The sequence below is a fragment of the Chamaea fasciata genome, unplaced genomic scaffold, assembly GCF_029207755.1.
Source record: "Chamaea fasciata isolate MVZ Bird 193981 ecotype frontalis unplaced genomic scaffold, bChaFas1.0.hap1 SCAF_6, whole genome shotgun sequence".
Taxonomy (NCBI): domain Eukaryota; kingdom Metazoa; phylum Chordata; class Aves; order Passeriformes; family Sylviidae; genus Chamaea; species Chamaea fasciata.
Genome location: NW_027094091.1, coordinates 1,299,131 through 1,320,343, shown reverse-complemented (window position 1 = coordinate 1,320,343; position 21,213 = coordinate 1,299,131). Strand labels below are relative to the sequence as shown.

General features: G+C 53.2%; 1 protein-coding gene across 8 annotated transcripts in view; it reads left to right on the top strand.

Annotated features, from left to right (window-relative positions):
- The window catches only part of DYSF (dysferlin), an 83,213-nt gene that overhangs the window by 44,179 nt on the left and 17,821 nt on the right, over positions 1-21,213 (top strand). For 6 of the 8 annotated variants that reach the window (XM_066185128.1, XM_066185126.1, XM_066185123.1 and 3 more), the window contains 11 exons: positions 1,418-1,519; positions 2,774-2,935; positions 3,845-4,010; positions 4,890-4,963; positions 8,752-8,814; positions 11,830-11,928; positions 12,528-12,656; positions 13,333-13,488; positions 15,974-16,065; positions 17,437-17,607; positions 18,431-18,573. In XM_066185128.1, coding sequence (XP_066041225.1) covers positions 1,418-1,519; positions 2,774-2,935; positions 3,845-4,010; positions 4,890-4,963; positions 8,752-8,814; positions 11,830-11,928; positions 12,528-12,656; positions 13,333-13,488; positions 15,974-16,065; positions 17,437-17,607; positions 18,431-18,573 — 1,357 coding nt within the window. The remainder of the gene's footprint in view (positions 1-1,417; positions 1,520-2,773; positions 2,936-3,844; positions 4,011-4,889; positions 4,964-8,751; positions 8,815-11,829; positions 11,929-12,527; positions 12,657-13,332; positions 13,489-15,973; positions 16,066-17,436; positions 17,608-18,430; positions 18,574-21,213) is intronic. The other 2 variants (XM_066185129.1, XM_066185124.1) reach the window with 1 other exon arrangement.

Below are 21,213 nucleotides of genomic sequence, written 5' to 3'. Positions count from 1 at the left end.
AATTGTTTTTTTTTTCCCCATTCCCATCCTGATTCCCTCCCTGCTCCCGCCTCATCCTCGGCCTTCCCTGCCCGTTCCTGCCCATCCGGTGGAATCCAGGAGAACGCCTGGAAACCTGGAGGGGATGGATGGGGCAGGAGCTCTTCCCCGAGGGTTTCCCGTTGGATTTGCCGAAGGATTGAATGCTAAAATTCCAAGCGGAAACATTCCACGATTTTGGGCCTGAGCAGCCTGAAATGAGCTGGGGTTTTTTTGGTTTTTTTTGGGAATTAGAATTCCAGAGGTAATTCCCAGGGAATGTGGGAATTCTCTGCAGCTCTCCGTTCTCCTTCGGGTTATCCCGGCTAAAATTCCCGTTCCCCGCCAGCACTAACCGGCGCTGGGAGCACGAGGATCATGGGATGGAGGAGTGGCTGCTCCGTGTGGGAATCCCAGGCACCTTCTCCCACGTGGAATTCCCGAAAACCTTCGGCTATCGAACAGCTGGACTCAGGAACCAGCGATTCCCAGGGAAAAATTCAAGTTTGGAATTTTCTGGGAAGGGCAGTTGGAATTGGATGATCCCTAAGGTCCTTTCCAACCCCAACCATTCCACGGTTCCACGTGGAAAATCCCTCATCCAATCCCATCATTAAAACACACCCACACGTCGTTGAATCCCATAAAATTCCAGCTGGGAGAGAATTCCACGCTCCTGGGACGGATTTCCAGAGGTTTTGTTTTCATTCCGGCCTTTCTGGGAAAGAAAAAAAGGAGGAATTCTGCCTCCCGCTTCCCTCCTCCGGGAATTCCTCGGCTGCCTCCCAGGTTTGGGATGATCCCAAATGGAATTCCCAGGTAGTTTCGGCGGAGCCCTCCCCCGTGGATTTTGGGATTGTCCGTGAAGTGTGGGATGGACCACAGCCCCTTCCCGGATCCACGGGTGATGCCAATCCCTCATCCCAAGGTTGCTGCTCCCACTGAAATTTTTGGGAATTGCCCAACTAGGAACCCACCGCTGCTGCTTCATCCCTTTCCTCATCCCGCCGTGATCCCGGGATGGGATAGAGACGGTTCCATCCCGTCATTCCCTAAAAAACGGGATGGGACAGAGGTGATCCCATCCCGCCATTCCCTAAAAAACGGGATGAGATAGAGGTGATCCCATCCCATCATTCCCTAAAAAACGTTCAGCCTCGGAGGGCAGATCCTTCGCATTTCCCTGGGAAAAGCTCGGGAATGTTGGATCTTCTCCCGGACGGATTAAAGAGATGAAACCGCGTTTCCATCCCGCCCTTCCTCATCTCTCTCCTCCGGCTGTCCCGGATTTCCCGGGAGAGATGAGTTTGGCAGAGACGGAGATTCCGGCCGGATCCGACACGGAAAAGGGGTCGGATGTCCCATCCCGGCCGCTTCCCGACGTTTTCCTTTCCCGCAGTCCGAGGATTCCGACCTTCCCTACCCGCCGCCGCAGCGGGAGCCCAACGTCTACATGGTCCCGCAGGGAATCAAACCCGTCCTGCAGCGCACGGCCATCGAGGTGAGCCACGGAGCCGGGAACGGGAGCCGGGAACGGGAGCCGGGAACGGGAGCCGGGAACGGGAACCGGGAATGGGAGCCGGGAAGGGGAGCCGGGAAGGGGAGCCGGGAAGGGGAGCCGGGAAGGGGAGCCGGGAAGGGGAGCCGGGAACGGGAACCGGGAACGGGAACTGGGAAGGGGAGCCGGGAAGGGGAGCCGGGAAGGGGAGCCGGGAACGGGAGCCGGGAAGGGGAGCCGGGAAGGGGAGCCGGGAAGGGGAGCCGGGAAGGGGAGCCGGGAACGGGAGCCGGGGATGGGAGCCGGGAAGGGGAGCCGGGAACGGGAGCCGGGAAGGGGAGCCGGGAAGGGGAGCCGGGAAGGGGAGCCGGGAAGGGGAGCCGGGAACGGGAGCCGGGGATGGGAGCCGGGAAGGGGAGCCGGGAAGGGGAGCTGGGAATGGGAGCTGGAAATGGAATCCAGGATTCCTCCTGAAGGAAGGTGGAGCTAAAGGGGGCTGCTCCCGGGGAAGAAGGGATGGGATAAGGAGGAAGATCAGGGAACGAGGAATGGGATAGGGATGAAGTTCAGGGAATAAAGGATTGGATAAGGAGGAAGTTCAGGGAACGAGGGATGGGATAAGGAGGAAGCTCAGGGAACGAGGGATGGGATAAGGAGGAAGTTCAGGGAATGAGGGATGGGATAAGGAGGAAGTTCAGGGAATGAGGGATGGGATAAGGAGGAAGCTCAGGGAAGAAGGGATCAAACCCCTCCTGCAGCTCACCGCCATCAAGGTGAGTCATGGATCCCAAAATGGGATCCAAGATTTGGGATCCCGAAAAAGAGGAGGCTCCAGGAGGAACTTTTGGCTCTTCACAATTCCCTGAAGGAAGGTGGAGCTGGAGGGGCTGGGGGCTGCTCCCAGGGAAGAAGGGACGGGATAAGGAGGAAGTTCAGGGATCAGGGGGATGAAGTTCGGGTTGGACAGCAGCAGGAATTTCCTCATGGGAAGGGTGCTCAGGCCTTGGAAGCGCCCAGGGAGGTTTGGAATCCCCATCCCTGGAAGTGTCCAAGGAATTCCTTGTGCCGACGTGGGGATTGGTCACAGCTTGAACTCCGTGACCTCGGAGGTCTTTTCCAACCTCGAGGATTCCATAATTCCCACCACTGCTTGTCCTACGTGGTTCAACCTCCGTGTTCTCCTCCACTGTCGGCGATCTCCATGGGAACCCGGAAGCAGAGCTTTGGATCAGGGTTTGGTGTCCCCTCATCCCGCAGATCCTGGCCTGGGGCCTGAGGAACCTGAAGAGCTTCCAGCTGGCCAGCGTGACCTCGCCCAGCCTGGTGGTGGAGTGCGGGGGGCAGCGCGTCCAGTCCGGCGTCATCAAGAACGTCAAGAAGAACCCCAACTTCGACGTCTGCGTGCTCTTCATGGAAGTGGTGAGATCCCGGAGGGGCTGGGAAGGGAAGGTCCTCAAAAAATTGGGGTGAAGTGCCCTAAAATCCCGTCAAAGCGGATCTGGTGAAGGAGCTCAAAGTCCCGTAAAAGTGGGTTTTGTGAAGGTCCAAAAAAAAAGGTGGATCTTGGGGTGAAGGACCCCAAAGTCCCATAAAAATGTGTCCTGTGAAGGACCTCAAAGTCCCATGGGAAGGAAACGTCTTCTAAAGGATCTGGAGGTCCCGTAACATTTGATCTCATGTTGAAGGATCCCAAGGTCCCATAAAACTGGATCTTGTGGAGGGCCTGGAGGTCCCACACAAGTGGCTCGTGTGCTGGAGGACCTCGAAATTCCATAAAATTGGAGATTGTGGTGAAGGACCTCAAGATCCCACAAAATGTGACCTTGTGCTGAGGAGTCATGTGGAAGTGGACCTTGTGGAGGACCTCAAAGACCCATGAGACGGGATCTTGTTCTAAAGGATCTGGAGGTCCCGTAAAAGTGGATCTCGGGGTGAAGAACCTCTAAGTCCCATAAAAGTGGATGTTTTGAAGGCTCTGGAGGTCCCATAAAAGTGGTTCTTGGGGTGAAGGACATCGAAGTTCCATAAAAGTGGATCTTGTGAAGGGCCTGGAGGTCCCATAAAAGTGGATTTTGGGGTGAAGGACCTCGAAGTTCCATAAAAACGGATTTCACGGTGCAGGACCTCAAAACCCCATAAAAACGGATTTTTTGGTGAAGGACCTGGAGGTGTCGTAAAATTAGTTCTTCTGGTGAAGGGCCTCGAAATTCCATAAAAACGGTTCTTCCGGTGAAGTTCCTTCTGCCCTTTTGGGTTTGTTTTTTTTTTTTTGGGGATGGCGCAGGACCTCAAGCCCTCCTTTTCCAGCCTCATTCCCTGTTCCCGCAGCGTCTTCCCAAGGAGAGCCTCTACAGCCCCCCCATCATCCTGAAGATCATCGACAACCGCCCCTTCGGCCGGAGGCCCGTGGTGGGACAGTGCACCGTCCGTTCCCTGCAGGAATTCTACTGGGATCCCTCCCAGCAGGACACGGGGGCGCCCCAGGAGCAGCCGGGTAGGCGGGAATGTCGGGATTTGTGTCCATCGGGGGATGGTCGGGGTGGGAGGGAACTTCAAGGTGATCCCGTTGCACCCCATCCGTGGGTAGGGATACATCCCGTTATCCCAGGTGGATCCAAGCCCCAGTGTCCAACCCGGCCTTGGACATTCCCAGGGATCCAGGGAAATGTGGGAATTCCAGCCCAGCCCCTGCCCACCCTCCCAGGCAGGAATTGCTGATTCCCAAGATCCCAGCCCAATGTCCCCTTTCCCAGTGGGAAGCCATTCCCTGTGTCCTGTCCCTCCAGGCCTTGGCCCCAGCCCCTCTCCAGCTCTCCTGGAGCCCCTCTGGGGACTCTGAGCATTCCCGGGATTTTTCCCTTCTCCGGGGGAACATTCCCAGCTCTCCCAGAGCAGAGGGGCTCCAGAATCCTGGAATGGTTTGGGTTGGAAAAGACCCTAAATCCCCACCCATCCATCCCATTCCATGGGCAGGGACGCCTCCCACCATCCCAGGTGGATCCAACCCGGCCTTGGACATTCCCAGGGATCCAGAGAAATCTGGGAATTCCAGCCCAGCCCCTGCCCGCCCTCCCAGGCAGGAATTGCTGCCCAAGATCCCAGCCCAATGTCCCCTTTCCTTCAGTTCAATCCATTCCTTCTCCTGGCGCTCCGTGTCCTCGTCCCGAATCCCTCTCCTGACTCCTTGGGGACCTGGATTGGGATTTTGGAGATGAACTTTGGGTGGTGGGAAGGGTCTGGATGGGATTGGGATCACGGAGATGGGCTCTGGGAGAAGCTGGGATCGCTCCCGGAGGTCGATCCCGAGGTTTCTGGGATTTCTCCGGGAATTCCCAACTGCCGGCATGACGGTGCCGCCCCGCTCCGCTTGCAGATGACGTCAGCCTCACGCCCAGGGACGACGTCCTCATCGACATCGACGACAAGGAGCCCCTGATCCCCATCCAGGTACGGAAAACGCGGGAAGATCCCAAAGGTCTTCCCGGATCCCGGATTCTTTCCGTGCTCCGGTGGGTCTGGTGAGGGTGGAGCCAAGGCCGGATCCGGTTGGATCCATCCGTTTCCCACTTCCACGTGTTTTCCCTCCCTCTCCTCGCCTGCACAATCCCGAACTCCTCCCCGTTCCCTGTGTTGGGAATGAGGAGCCGGATTTGTTTTCCCGATGGGGAGAAATCCGTGCCGGGCTCTTCCCAAGGAAAGCAAAAAATTCCCTGAGGTTCCACGGCCGGGTCTCCTTTTCCCACTTTGGCTCCCGGATTGCGGGAATTTTACCGGACTGGGATCGCAGAATCCCGGATCCGTGGTGGTGGGAGCATGGAAGGAGGGGGGGGGGGGGAATTGGTGCAATTCCGATGAATTTGAGGCATCTCAGCATTCCTTTGGGAATGGATCAGGAACGGACACAGCCCTGGAGGTTCCGTTCTTCCAGAAACTTCCCGGATCCGCGGCCCTTGGATTCCTTTCCCAGCAGAAGGAATCTTTGGGACAGACCGGCGCCGAGCTGCGCCGATCCGGAGCGGCTGGGAATGGTGTCGGGAATGTTCGGTGGAGCTTTTCCTGGTCTCCCACCCCTCGGTGGGATATCAAGGGCTGGAATTTCCCCTTCTCCCCCATTCCTGGATGCCGCAGGGCTGGAAAAGCTGGAGTTTCCGGAAGGAATCTGCCTTCCGGGTGTTTCCTGCCTCAGTTTCCCCTGGCCTTGAGCGATTCCAGGGATGGAGGAGCTGCTAATTCCAAGACGTTCCAACTTGGGCGCGGATCCCGCTCTTTTTCCACATCCGTGATGGTTCCAGGGGTTTTCTATTCCCGAGGATTTTCTGGTGCTGTTGGATGTTTGTGGTGTATCCCAAGGCAGGCTCGGCCTGGGTCCCACATCAAGCTGGGAATCAGGAATTCGGCTAATTCCCAAAAAAACCCCCAACCCTATGGATGTGGCCCTGCTCGTTCCAAATCCTCATCCCTGGAAGTGTCCGAGGCCAGGTTGGATGAGGAGAAACCTGGGATAACGGGAGATGTCCCTGCCCACGGAAAAGCTGGAATGGGCTGGGATTGAAGATCCTTCCCAGCCAAACCGTTCCATGATTCCGTGATCCTATTCACGGCTCCGTTGGGATCTTATCCCGAAATCCTCCTTTAGGAACTGGAGAGGAGAATTGGGAAAAGTTGGCTCCGGGGAAAACTGTGGAAAGGGAAAAGCAGCTCCTGAAAATGCTGCGGATTGGAGCATCGGGAAATTGGGGAAGCGGCCACATTCCCTCCTTTTCCTTTCCCCTTTAAGGATTTATCCCTAAAATTGGCAGCTGAGCTTCGTCTTTTATCAGGGAAGTGACGGGAGCGTGTCCGTGGAAAAGATGGAATTTGGGAAGAGGAAGTTTTGTATCAAAATCCCCCTTTTTTTTTTTAGCCCAGGACGGAGAAACTTGGGAGAAAACCTTGGGAATAATGTGGGAATCTTCTGGGGGCTGAACCCACTGCGGGATCCCAGCTTGGGATGTGGAGCTTGAGCCCGAGTGTCCATGATCCCCATCCGGGGTTTCCCATAATCCTGGGATCGGAATTTCCCAGGATCCAGTGCTGGAAGTGGTGCTGGCCGTTCCCACTGCTGGCATTCCCGGTTTTTCCCCATGTTTTTCCAAGTGGTCAAGGAACACCCTGGAATTCCCAGAGCGGGATGGGCCATGCCCACGATTCCCTGGAATTCTCCGCTCAGATTTCCATGGTTTATTCCACGGAAAACCACGTTGGTGGCAAAGCCGCTCCCATTTTTTTTTTTTCCTTTGGGAATAAAACCTCTGGATAGGGACCCCCTGGAGCTCTGGGAGCTGCTGCCGGGAATTCGGGATCCCATCCCGAAGATTCCAGAGGAAGGAATGAGACGAAGCTTTGGAATCCTGGAGCTTCTTTCCCTGGGATAATTTTATTGAGAAATCTCCAAGCTCGGGGCAAATTTAGGGAAGAGTTTGAACAGCAGGAAAAGGGGGAGAGGGATGCGACAAAACCATTCCAAAGCGGAAAATTCCGGCGTTTTTTTTTTCCTGGAAAAACAAACAAACCCCCAAACATTTCCCAAACAACGCCCCTGCCACCAACGGAGTTGTTCCCTTTGATCCCAAATCCGTCCTTCTCCCTTTGCTTCTTTCCCCGTTTTCCCCGTTACTTCGGAAAAGGAGGGAGCTTCTTCCCGAAAAAAAAACCCCCACCCAACCCGAAAACTTCCCACCTGGGGAATTTCGGCCCTGGAAGCCGCTCCTCTCCTGGAGGTGGACACGGGGGGAGGCGTGGACGGAGCGTTGGGATCGTTCCGCCCGTCCAGGGCCAAACTCGGCAGGTCAAGGAGCAATCCCATCCTCGCGGGGATCATCCAGCTCCTCTTTCCCGGGAAAAGGGACGGATCCCAAGCCAGCGGCTCGTGCTCGGGGCTCTTTGGAAAAGCAGGAGCCGGGATTTTTTTTGTCACGGATGCGTTTCCTCGTGCGGCTCCGGAGATTTTTTTTTTGTTGTTTTCCTCCCTCCTTGCCGAGCCTGGCTTTGCTCCCTGCTCCCAAGGACGGTGGGAACAAAGGATCCCTTTGTTGCTTTCCCTGGAAAAATCGGGGAAAAAAACCCCAACCGGAGGTGAAATCCCTCTGCTCCGTGGTTTTTTTGGGAGCGCGTTATCCATCTCATCCGAGCGGGATCAGGAGTTCGGCCGGAGTTTAAAACCGGTTTTTAAGCGCACGGGAATCACATCCCGGCCACCCAAAGCGAGGAAAATCCTCCTAAAAATCCTGGGAAAGCGATTTTTTTCCCGGGCTAAGCCGGTTCAGGTTGGTTTTTTGGGAGAAGGGCAGGGAGCGGGCTTTTGGGAAATGTGGGATTTGTGGAAGAGGCCGCTGGGATCAGGCCTTGTCCCGCCTAACTCTGCTCCCGGTGTTTTCCGAGGGTTCATTCCCATGGGAAGAGGCTCGGGAAGGACTTCCGCAATTCCACGGGGTGAGCAGGGATTCGTTCCGTCCGCTCATGGAAAAATCAGCCGGGAAAGGAGCTGTTCCCAGGGAATCCGGGTGGGAAATGATCCTCGGGGAATTCTTTTCCCGACGGAAGAGCCGGAAATTGTGGAGTTTGGCCCGAGGATACGGGTCTGGACCTGGTGGGATCGGAGCCGGGAATTTTGGGAATGCTGATCCTCAAACCCGGCTGTTTTCTGGGAAGAACCTCTCATTCCTCCTTCCCTATTTCCACCTCCAAGGGATCCGTGGAATCCTGGAGCAGCGCAGCCGTTTCCTGCCCACGGGAATGATCCCGGGTTTTGGTTTTCCAAGGATGAGCCGGGCTTGGGCCTGGACCTCGATCCCATTCCCGATCCCCTTGGCTCAGATCCTTCCCTGGATTCCGGGATCACTCCCTGAGTTCGCAGCCCTCGGTATCCAGGGAAAAACCTCTCCTCCGCTGGGAATCACTGACGGCTTTTCCACCTTTTTCCCCTTCGTGCTCCCATTTTCCCCCTTTAACATCCCGTTTTTCCTCCGCCTCATTCCAGCTGTCCGCCGACCATCCCCAAAAACGAACCCTGCGCTCGTCCCAAATTTGCCTCATCCCGGGAAACGCCAGGGTTGGATCAGTTCGGATTAATTCGTTCCGATTAATTCGTTCGGATTAATTCGTTCCGATTAATCCCTTTAATTGTCGCCTTCGCTGCTGTGTGTTCGTTCCCCGTCCCCGGAATTCCTTGGATAACGGATCGTTTTGATTTGTAGCTTCCCGAGGGCTTGACGAGCTCAGCACTAATTAACATCCCGGATTGCCGGGCCCCGCCTCATGTAGGTATCCCTTCCTTTCTAATTGCTGATTAATCGCTTAATTAATTGATCGCTTAATTAATTGATCGCTTAATTAGTGGCCTGAATCCACGGGGGATAAGGATGGAAGGAGACGTTTTCCTTCTGGGAATGATCCCGCCTGGTGCCGAGGAAAGCGGCAATTCCAGTTTTCCATTTGGGTTTTCCGTTGGTTCCAAAGGAATTCCGTCCTGGAGAGCCCAGCACAGGAAGGACACGGAAATGTGGGAATGATCCAGAGGAGGGACCAAAATAATGAGAGGGATGGAGGAAAAGCTGGGAGAGCTGGGAATGTTCCCCTGGAGAAGGGAAAAATCCCGGGAATGCTCAGAGTCCCCAAAGGGGCTCCAGGAGAGCTGGAGAGGGGCTGGGGCCAAGGTCTGGAGGGACAGGACACAGGGAATGGCTTCCCACTGGGAAAGGGGACATTGGGCTGGGATCTTGGGAATCAGCAATTCCTGCCTGGGAGGGCGGGCAGGGGCTGGCCTGGAATTCCCAAAGAATCCTCGGATCCCTGGGAATGCCCAAGGCCAGCTCGGTTGGATTTGGATCCACCTGGGATCAGGGAATGTGTCCCTGGCCGTGGCACTGGGATGAGCTTTCAGCTCCCTTCCCATTCCATAATAATTCCATGATTCCATGATTCCCGGGCATGTCGCAGAGGACAGGAGCTCAGGCAGGACCCCGCGACCCCTCAGCTCCCCCATTCCCTGCCGAGGATCCCTCCAAGGCCGTCGTTACTCCGCTGTTACTCCGCTGTCACTCCGGCTCTTGCTCCTTCCCGTATTTCCCATCCCAGGCCACGCTGACGGAGCCGAGCGGAGCCAATTCCGGCCGGTCCGTGGCTGTGAACTCTTCGGGATAATCGGTTGTTTGCTGCCTCCGCTCCTCCCCAATCCGAGCTCCCATTTCACGGCTCCTCCGCTTGCCCTTCCTTGGAATGGCCCTGGGGGTTGGATGGCTCCTCCCGGGAATGGTTCCCATCCTTGAGCTCCTCCTGGAGCGTTCCCGCTGGTTCTGGTCTTCCCAGTGGGAGGGAGCCCATGGCACAGCCACTGGGGAAGGGGGAAAAGCGTTCCCGGGGAAAACTTCGGGAATTCCACGGCCGGGGTTTGTGGGATCATGGGATGGTTTGGGTGGGAAGGGAGGTGAGAGCTCATCCCAGTTCCGTGAGCAGCGACAAATTCCATGATCCCAGGTGGATCCAAATCCAACCGAGCTGGACATTCCCAGGGATCCAGGTGCAGCCCCGGGAAATCTGGGAATTCCAGCCCAGCCCCTCCCCACCCTCCCAGGCGGGAATTTTTTCCGCGAAGGAGAAATTCTCCTTCCTCCAGCCGTGCTTTGTTCCCGGAGCTGCTGCAGCTCCTGGGGTGGCAGGGTCGGGTGAGACGATCCCGTTATTCCCACGATATCCAAACGATGGATCCCTCTTGGGAAAAAGGTTGGAGTTTGTGGGATAGGGAGACAGGAAACCTCTGGATAATTACGGCAGCAGCTTTCCAGGTGGGAATAATTTTCCAGGAAAATTTCAGGATTTGGTCACTTGAGGTTAAATTTTTCCCCAAGGCATTCTCCCCTGGTGGGTTGTGCCCAGTGGGATCCATGAAAAAGCTGGAAAGGGAGCCCGGATCCCGATCCCCGAGATTGCGTGTGCCGCGGATAAACCCCTGGAGGTGGTTTGGGATACCTGGAGGGAATTTTCGCCATCCCCGGGATGAACGAAATGCCTCAACCCACCCTTTGCCCATCCATTGCTTTCCCATTCCCAAATGGAATCATATCCATCGCCGTTCACGTTCCAGCCGCTCCCCTTCCCACCTTTTTTTGCCTTTTCCCTGTTTTTTTTTTCCATCGGAATATCCGTCAAAATCCACCCAAGTCTCTAATCCGACTCTTTCCCTTTTGGGCTGCGGAAGATTCCGTGGGTAAGTCCTCGGGATGAATCCGAGGGTTTTTCCTTGTATCCCAACACCTGTGGAATGTCACGATGTCCGAGTGGAGCCTTTGGAATGATAAAATGGGAAGTGATGAGAGGAAAACCGGGATTTTCCCAAAAAAAAAAAAAAAAAAGAAAAAAAAAAGGTGGCAGAAGCCTTGGCGTGAATTTCCGAAATATTCCAATTAAATCCAGTAAAATCCCGAGCCGTTGGCTTCAAATGTAAATCCAACAAAACTCCATTTGGGATCCTCCGCGAGGTCACCGAGCTGGAATTCTGCGGCCTCCTAAAAGGAGACCCCGGGGATTTTCCCGGGATTTTTTTCACGGATTAAATCAGCAAAACCACGGGGTTCCCATAAAATCCGTGGAATATTGAGCCGGCGTGGCCGTGTTTCCTCTGGGAATGGCGTCCGTGGAGCGGGAAGGGTTTGCCCTGGGAGCGAGGCCATGGGAGATGGGGAGAGCTGAGCTTTTTGTGGGATTTTCCCAAGTTTTTTTTTCGTCCCAGGGTTGTGTCCTTCCGGAGACCTGAGCACCGTTGGGTTTTAACGGGAAGTTGGGAATTTTATGGATTTATTGATTTATCCGCAGGTTTTGTTGGGATGGGGAGGTGCTGGGATACAACCAGGAAGTCAATCCCCTGATTCCCAAATCCCAAAGATTTCCAGGGAAAGCCGAAAATTGGGGCATTTCAAGCTGTGGAATCGGTTAATTTGGTTAAGCAAATTAATTGGTTCAACCAAGTTCAATTGGTTCATTCCCTGCCTGGAAATCCCGGGAAAACCGCCCTCCGAGCGGCCGAAAATTCCCTAAAAAATGCTCCAGATTCTTGGAATATTCTTCTTGGAGCTCTACCTCTTGGGAATATCCTCTTGGGAATATCCACGGTGGCTGTGACGCCCGGATTTGGGCTGGGAGCATCCCGAAAAACCTGGGAATCAGGGATGGGCTTGATGCCGGCTTCACTTGCCGAATTTGGGAGCTGCTGATGCCGTTTTCCCGGGATTTTGTTCGTTTTTGTGGGAAATGAGTGACTCTGGGATCTCTGGCTGCAGGAGGAGGAATTCATCGACTGGTGGAGCAAATTTTACGCCTCCACGGGAGAGAGGGAAAAATGCGGATACTACCTGGAAAAGGGATTTGACACCTTGAAGGTGAGCGGCTTCCGTCGGGTGTGGATCCTTGGAATTCCGCTCTCCGCGATTTCCTTGGGAATTTTTTTTTTTTTTTTCCATCCAGGTTCAAAAAAAAAAAAACAAAAAAAAACCCAAAAAAACCCCGAAATATTTTCCCCAGGTGTGGAAAATTCTATTTCCTTGGGAAAATCCTTCAGGGAAGCTTCCGGAAATTTTCCCTTGGGAAGTGGTGGAAGGGAGTGAGGAACTGCCACCCTGGGAAGGGTTTGGGAATGAGGAAAACCAGGGATTTCTCAGGGAAAAGGGAAATTTAGGCGCAAGAAATGCTGAATTGAACCCAAACTCCCAAACAGGCAAGATTTTCCCTGGATTTAAGGAAAATATTCCCAGCTGGAAAATCTCTATCCATGAAAAACCCACCGGGAGACCTTGGCTTTGTCTGGGTCGTTGGGATAGGCTGGAATTTAGCGTAGGATTCCCGAATTCTCCTCTCCTCACTGCCCCAGAGGGAAATGAGGGGGAAAATTCCCAGAATTTCCTCCCCGCGGGATGGATTTTCCCAGGATTGAGGAATTCGCTTGGGATTTTTTTTCCTCGCTCCACCTTTTCCTCCACAGGTCTACGAGACGGAGCTGGAAAACGTCGAGGAATTCGAGCGCCTCTCCGACTTCTGCCACACCTTCAAACTGTTCCGCGGCAGATCCCAGGATTCCAGCGACGACCCCTCGGTGGTGGGGGAGTTCAAGGTGGGCTGGATTGTGTCCGTGGGGGTGGGAATTGGGGGATCTTCAGAGCCCTCGTCAATCCCAAATCATTCCGCGAGCCCGGGAGTTGCGGGAGTTGTGGAATCCTCATCCGTGGAAGTGTCCAAGGCTGCTTGAAAGGGGCTCGGATCCACCTGGGATAGCGGGAGGTGTCCCTGAACATGGAAAAAGTGGGAATGGGATGGGATTTAAGGTCACTCCAAACCCAAACCATTCCAGGATTCTGGAGCCACTCTGCGCTGGGAGAGCTGGGAATGTTCCCCTGGAGAAGGGAGAAATCCCGGGAATGCTCAGAGTGCCCAAAGGGGCTCCAGGAGAGCTGGAGAGGGGCTGGGGCCAAGGCCTGGAGGGACAGGACACAGGGAATGGCTTCCCACTGGGAAAGGGGACTTTGGGCTGGGATCTTGGGAATTAGCAATTCCTGCCTGGGAGGGTGGGCAGGGGCTGGGCTGGAATTCCCAAAGAATCCCTGGATCCCTGGGAATGCCCAAGGCCAGGTTGGACCCACCTGGGACAGTGGAAGGTGTCCACGGATGGATCTGGGTGGGATTTAAAGTCCATTCCAACCCCAACCATTCCATAATTCCACGATTCATTCCCGTCATTCCAAGCCTGCTCCCACGGGACCCATCTCCCTGAATTCCCGTCTCCTTCCCAGGGTTCCTTCAGGATTTACCCTCTTCCCGACGATCCGCGCGTCCCGGCGCCTCCCCGGCAATTCCAGCAGCTCCCGGCCCGGGGACTCCAGGAATGCCTGGTCCGGGTTTACGTCATCCGCGCCTTCGACCTCCAGCCCAAGGATTCCAACGGGAAGGTATTCCGGTGGGAAAGCTCCGGGTCGGCTCCTGCAGTGGATTCTGGGAGCAGCTCGGCGCTTATTGGTCAAAATTGGGTCAAAATTTGGGTCAAAATTTGATCAAAATCCGGTCAAAATTGGGTCAGAATTGGGTTAATATTGAGTCAATATTGGGTCAAAATTGGGCCAAAATTGGGTCAAATTTCTGTCAAAATTTCTGTCGAAATGGGGCCAAAATTGAGTCAAAATTGGCTCAATATTGGGTCAAAACTGGGTCAAAATCGGGTCAATATTGGGTCAAAATTGGGCTAAAATTGGGTCAAATTTCTTTCAAAATTGGCTCAATGTTGGGTCAAAACTGGGTCAAAATCGGGTCAATATTGGGTCAAATTTCTTTCAAAAATTGGGTCAGAATTGGGTCAAAATTGTCTCAAAATTGGGCTAAAATTGGGTCAAATTTCTTTCGAAATTAGGTCAAAATTGGGTCAAAATTTGAGTAAAAATTTGGTCAAAATCCGGTAAAAATTTGGTCAAAATTGGGTCAAAATCAGGTTAGTATTGAGTCAATACTGGGTCAATATTGGGTCAAAATTGGGCCAAAATTGGGTCAAATTTCTGTCAAAATTTCTGTCGAAATGGGGCCAAAACTGGGTCAAAATCGGGTCAATATTGGGTCAAAAGTGGGTCAAATTTCTTTCAAAAATTGGGTCAAAATTGGGTCAAAATTTGGGTAAAAATTTGGTCAAAATCGGGTCAAAATTTGGTCAAAATTGGGTCAAAATCAGGTTAGTATTGAGCCAATACTGGGTCAATATTGGGTCAAAATTGGGCCAAAATTGGGTCAAATTTCTGTCAAAATTTCTGTCGAAATGGGGCCAAAATTGAGTCAAAATTGGGTCAATATTGAGTCAATATTGGGTCAAAACTGGGTCAAAATCGGGTCAATATTGGGTCAAAAGTGGGTCAAAATTTGGTTGAAATTGGTTCAAAATTTGGTCAAAATTATGTCAGAATTGGATTGATACTGGGTCAGTATTGGGTCAATATTGGGTCAAATTTCTGTCAAAAATTGGGTGAAAATTGGGTCAAAATTTGATCAATGTTGGGTCAAAACTGGGTCAAAATTGGGTCAAAATTGGGTCAAAATTGGGTCAAAATTGTCTCAAAATTGGTCAAAATTGGGTCAAACTTCTTTCAAAATTGGGTCAATATTGGGCCAAAATTGGGTCACATTTCTGTCAAAAATGGGGTCAAAATTGGGTCAAAATTGGGTCAAAATCAGGTCAATTTTGGGTCAAAATTGGGTCAAAACTGGATCAAAATTGGGTCGAATTTTGGTCAAAACTTGGTCAAAATTTACAAACTTTCCCTAAAATTTAGGATTTTTTTCCTGTTTTTCTGCCTGCCTTGGAATATCTGGGAATTCCAGGAGCCAACTGTTCCTTTGGGAATTTTTCAGGATTAATTCCATGAGTTTTGGGGTTTATTTTAGGGATTTTTTTTATTGGTGTTTTGGTGCTGAAAGGAATAAAATCCCGGTTTTTTTTTCCCCAAAATTCCTTCTTGCAAAGGTTTGCTGGTCTGGAAGGAAAATTCTGGGAAAATGGGAATTGCTTTGGTCCAAAACTGCCCAAAAACTCAGGGAAGGGGGAAAATCCTTTTTACATCTCTTTGTTCCGCTGGAAAAGAGAGGAAAATTTAAGGAATGACGTGGGAAATATATGAGGAAATATATAGGAAAAACAGACGGGAAAATAGTAAATACGCATGGAAAATTTCTGGAAAAGTAACGAACAGATATGAAAATATATGGAAAACGTCTGGAAAAAATCTATGGAATGTGGGCAATATGTATGGAATACATGGAAAAGCAGCTGAAGGAATTCCAACCACTTCTGAATTTCCCCCATTTTTTAAAATGGATTTGGAGTGGAAGTGTTTAATTCCTTAGAAATCTCCCGTGAGTAATTCCCGAGGATTAAAAAGAAGGGGGAAAAAATTGGGAGTTTCTCCATTTAAAACCCCAAACCAACCCAAATTTGATCCCGAATTTCCCTTGGCCTGGGAATTCTCCAGAGGCTCATCCCAACCCGAGGAATACCCGGCTGCTCATTCCGTTCCCTGAGCGATGTTTCCCGTCCATTCCTTAAAAAACAAATCACCAGGAAAAGGGAAATCGGGGAGAAACGAGGAGAAAACCTGTCCTGGGTGATTTTTCCAAGGGAATCCTTGGATATGACTGGGATAGATCCAGATAAAGTCCTTTAGGTGGAATTGGATCTTTTCCTTGAATTTTTTCCCTTTCCTGACAAGAAATCCAACTTGGATTAAATTCCCCGTTTTCCAAATCCTTGCCGAATTCCCAGAATAATTTTATTTGGGAGAGGGGCGGGATTTGGGACAACCTGTGGAAAAGGGCGGGGCTGGATGAGCTTTAAGCTCGCTCCCAATCCAACAATCCCACGGGATTTCTTTTTGTGTTTCTTCCCGTGCCCGCCTCCAGTGCGATCCCTACGTGAAGATTTCCGTGGGAAAGAAATCCATAAACGACCAGGAAAATTACCTCCCCTGCACTCTGGAGCCTGTCTTTGGGAAGTAAGTGTGGATTCCAGGGGTTCGGGATCCGTGGAATTTTCTGGGTGTCCTGTTGAGGGAATTGCCGACACCCGATTCCGCGTTGGAGTGGGAAAGGAATCCACGGCAGGGGTTGGGAACGGGATGGATTTTAAGGTTTCTCCCATCCCAATCTATCCCGTGATTCCCTTGGCTCTCATTCGTCAATCCCTGGGATTTTGGAGCTGGAATTCCACAGCGGAGGAATCTGGATCATCCCATTGATGGGAAAGAGTTTGGGGAACTTCCTCTCATCCAGGAGCTTTGATCCGGTGGCTGAAGGGAAAGCCTGAGGGATGGAGAGGAATGGGACACCTCCAAATGTCCTGGAAGAGGATTATCCGTGGATAATTGAGTTGTTTCCCTCAGAAACGGGAGGAAATTCCAAGGATAGTGGTTTATTCTGGGAAAAGCCGTTCGGCAAGGCTGGAAAAGGAGCGGGGAAACTGAGGAAAGCTCAACTCCACGGCGTGTTGTTCTCCCGGAAAATCGGGGGAATCATGGAATTGGGTTGGACACGACCCGTAAGGATCATGGATCCGACTCCTTCCCAGGACAATCCCAACAATCCCACCCTGCCCCTGGGAATGTTGTCCAAGCGCTCCTGGAGCTCTGGCAGCCTTGGGAATGTGGCCATTCCCTGGGGAGGTGTTCCAGTGCTCCAACACCCTCTGGATGAGGAATCTTTTCCCAATATCCAACCTAAACCTCCCCTGGCACGGCTCCAGCCATTCCCTGGATCCTGTCCCAGAGATCAGAGCTGTCCTTTGGGACGAGCTCCAGGCTGCCAAAATCCGGGATTGGGGACACGAACAGGGATCAAATCCTGCTTCCCATGAAATCCATCTGATTTTCCAAGGCCGCTCCCACCAGTCCAGACCGCCGGTGCCGGGACACCTTCCCAACAAAGCAAGACGGGGAGGGAGATGAATTAAAATGGGATTTTGGGCGGGAATTCCTGCCTGGGAGGGTGGGGAGGGGCTGGGCTGGAATTCCCACATTTCCTGGGGCTGCGCCTGGATCCCTGGGAATGCCCAAGGCCGGGTTGGACACTGGGGCTCGGATCCATCTGGGATCATGGAAAGTGTGGCATGAGAAGGGTCGTTGAGGCGTCTCCCAACCCAACCCATTCCATGATCCCACGGTTCCTTGAAGAACGAGGCCGGCGCAGCTCTGGCCCCGCCCTGCTGGCTCCAGGTGACCCGGAAGGTGACCCGGAAGGTGACCCGGATCACGGGCTCTGCCCCATCCCATCCCCGGTGGGGTCGGCCGGGGGTGTGGCTCCATCCCCACGGAATTCCAGCAGCACGATCCTCTTTTTCCCAAGCCTCTCCCTGTTCCCTTCGTTCCCAGGATGTTCGAGCTGAGCTGCACCCTGCCCCTGGAGAAGGACCTCAAGGTCGCCCTCTACGACTACGACCTGCTGTCCAAGGACGAGAAGATCGGCGAGACCGTCATCGACCTGGAGAACCGCTTCCTGTCCAAATACGGGGCCCGCTGCGGCCTGCCCCAGACCTACTGCCTGTGGGTTCCTCCCTGGGCTCGGGATGCCCGGGAATCCCGGGATTGGGGTGCCGGCGTGGCCGCAGGGTCAGGGAAGGGTTGTCCAAGGGGATCCCGCTTCCCAGAGTTCTGGTTCTCCTCCAGGGAAGTTCCGTTCCATCCCTGGTGTCTCCTGGTGGCCTCGTGCTGGGGACATCCCCCGGAGGAGCTGTGGGTGCCCTATCCCGGGAAAATAGGAGGTTGGGTGGGGTCTTGGGATAGAATTCCTTGCTGGGAGGGGCTGGGCTGGAATTCCCAGATTTAATGGGGCTGCCCCTGGATCCCTGGGAGTGTCCAAGGCCAGGCCAGGTTGGACATTGGGGTTTGGATCCACCTGGGATGGTGGGAGGTGTCCCTGAACATGGATGGGGTGGGAATGGGATGGGATTTAAGGTCACTCCAAACCCAAACCATTCCAGGATTCTGCTCTGAGCCAGGCTGGGAGAGCTGGGAATGTTCCCCTGGAGAAGGGAAAAATCCCGGGAATGCTCAGAGTCCCCAGAGGGGCTCCAGGAGAGCTGGAGAGGGGCTGGGGCCAAGGCCTGGAGGGACAGGACACAGGGAATGGCTTCCCACTGGGAAAGGGGACATCGGGCTGGGATCTTGAGAATCAGCAATTCCTGCCTGGGAGGGTGGGCAGGGGCTGGGCTGGAATTCCCAGATTCCCTGGATCCTTGGGAATGCCCAAGGCCGGGCTGGATCCACCTGGGATGGCGGGAGGTGTCCCTGCCCATGGAATGGGATGAACTTTGACCTCTCCCCATCCCAACGCATCCCATGATTCCCTGATTCCGTTTGGTTTCAGCTCCGGCCCCAACCAGTGGCGAGACCAACTCCGCCCGTCCCAGCTGCTCCACCTGTTCTCCCTGCAGCACAACTACAAACCTCCCACTTACAAATCCGACCGGATCGTCTTCCGGGATCAGGAGTACGTGCTCTCCGAGCTGGGTAAGGTGCCAGGGATGCTTTGGGAGAGAGGAATTTCCTTGCTCGAGAATCGGGGATGGAGGTGGATGTCTGGAGGCATCACCAGGATTGAGTGGTGGCATTGGCCCCGTCCTCCTCCTCCTCCTCCTCCCCCTCTCTGTCCCCATTGGCTCTGAACCATTCCCAAACTTGGCTGTGCCCCAAATCCTGGGATTGGATCCAGAACTTCAACCAGGAGCATTGACCTTGAGTTTGCGGGAAGCTCCAGCCTGATGTCCCCAGTGCATGGTGACGTCATGAGGAGGGACATCATGGAGGCCAGCAGTGGGTGGTGCCATTGTCCCCGTCCTCCTCCTCCTCCCTGTCCCCGTGGGCTCGGAGCCATTCCCAAACTTGGCCGTGCCCCAAATCCTCGGATCGGACCCAGACCTTCAATCCCAGTAATCCCACCGTTCCTTCAAGGAATGTTGACCATGAGTTGGACCAAACCCTCCACCTCTGGATTGGGAGTGAGAAGCTCCAACCTGATGTTCCAGGTGCTGCCAGAGCCGGAAGAGCGGCTCTTCCGTTGGAATTTTGGGAATGGTCACTAGAGGGAGACAACGTCCCACACACAGACCTGGGAATTCTTTCGGGATTTGGGGGATGTGAGGGACGAACCCAACTTCTACAAAGAGGAGAAAAGTCCTGCGCTTTTGGGGAGGAGTTTTTTTGTTCGCCTGTGTCACCTCCCTCTGACCCAACATTCCCGAGGGGTTTTTTTTTTGGGAAAACTCTGCGTTAAGGGGCAAAAGGAAGGTTTTAGTGCCAGGAGGAGGTGAAATCCCACCGGGCCGGGCCCAGGAGCTGCACTTGGGAATCATGGAATGGTTTAAGTTGGGATCACAAAGATGATCCCGTTCCACCCCAGCCATGGGCAAGGACACCTCCCACCATCCCAGGTGGATCCAGAGATCCAGGCACGGCCGCAGCAAATCTGGGAATTTTCTTCCAGCCCCTCCCCACCCTCCCAGCCGAGGATTCCCAATATCCCCCCCCCCAAAAATTTTGTTGGGATTTTTGATGGATTTTTGACGGGACTTTTTGATTTTGATCCCTCTCCGCGCTCCTGGGAAACGAAGCGCAGATTCCTCCGGGAATTCCAGTTTTCCCCTGAGGAGAAGGGAAGCAAGGAACCCTTATGGAAAAGTTTTCCAGGGAGGGCCGGGGAGGTGTTAAAATGTGTCCCCCCCCTTTCCCCCGCTGTCACCTTCTCCGAGTTCAAACAGCAGAACAAAGCCCGAGGCTTGACCCGGAGCAGATCTGGAATCCAGCTGCGAGCTCCAGAGCCAGGCCGGGAATAAACCGGAGCCGTTAAACACGAGAGCTGGGATTTTACAAGCCCCGTTTCCCTCCCCCGCCCCCGGCCCGTTATTCCATAACTCCCGGATTTGGTTGTTCTCCGAGAGGGGCTCGTTCTTTTCCCGCCGTGTAAAGCCGCACGTGTGCGCTCACACGCCGGAATTCCAGGGTTTGGGAGGTCGTTGGGAATTAGCTCAGCTGGTTGGAGTTAAGGATTTCCATGCCAAGGGAGGAGCTGGGATATCTCACCAGGATTTGGTGGAGTTGGGATGGTATTTATGGAATCATAATTATGGAATACTATTTATGGGATACTATTTACGGGATACTATTTATGGAATAATAATTATGGAATAATATTTATGGGATGCTATTTATGGAATAATAATTATGGAACGATATTCATGGAATATTTATTATGAATTGCCTTGGAAGGTGCACGATGAGAGTGGGGTGAAGTCCACCAATCCCAGCCTGGGGTTTTGGGATCGTTTGGGTTGGGCTCAGAGAATCAGGGAATTTGGAAAGTTGGAAAAGATTTTGAAGATCCTGGAATTCCAGAATTCAGGTTGGAAAAGAGCCCCAAGATTGAGTCCAACCTTGTCCAAGTGTCATGTCCGGTTGTTCCTTGGACACCTCCAGGGCTGGGGACTTCACCACTTCCCTGATATCCAAGGACAGGGCATCGTGTCCCGTCCCAGGAATGGGGTGGGGAGGCAGGAGTTGGCCATTGGCTGTGGATGGATGGATGGATGATGGATGGATGATGGATGGATGATGGATGGATGATGGATGGATGGATGATGGATGGATGATGGGTGGACGGTGGATGATGGATGATGGATGGATGATGGATGGATGATGGATGGATGATGGATGATGGATGGATGATGGATGGATGGACGGATGGATGGATGATGGATGGATGGATGGATGGATGATGGATGATGGATGGATGATGGATGGATGATGGATGGATGATGGATGATGGATGGATGGATGGATGGATGATGGATGGATGATGGATGGATGATGGATGGATGATGGATGGATGATGGATGGATGATGGATGGATGGATGGATGGATGATGGATGGATGATGGATGGATGATGGATGATGGATGGATGATGGATGGATGATGGATGGATGATGGATGGATGATGGATGATGGATGATGGATGGATGATGGATGATGGATGATGGATGATGGATGATGGATGATGGATGGATGGATGATGGAGGATGGATGATGGATGATGGATGGATGATGGATGGATGGATGATGGATGGATGGATGATGGATGGATGATGGATGGATG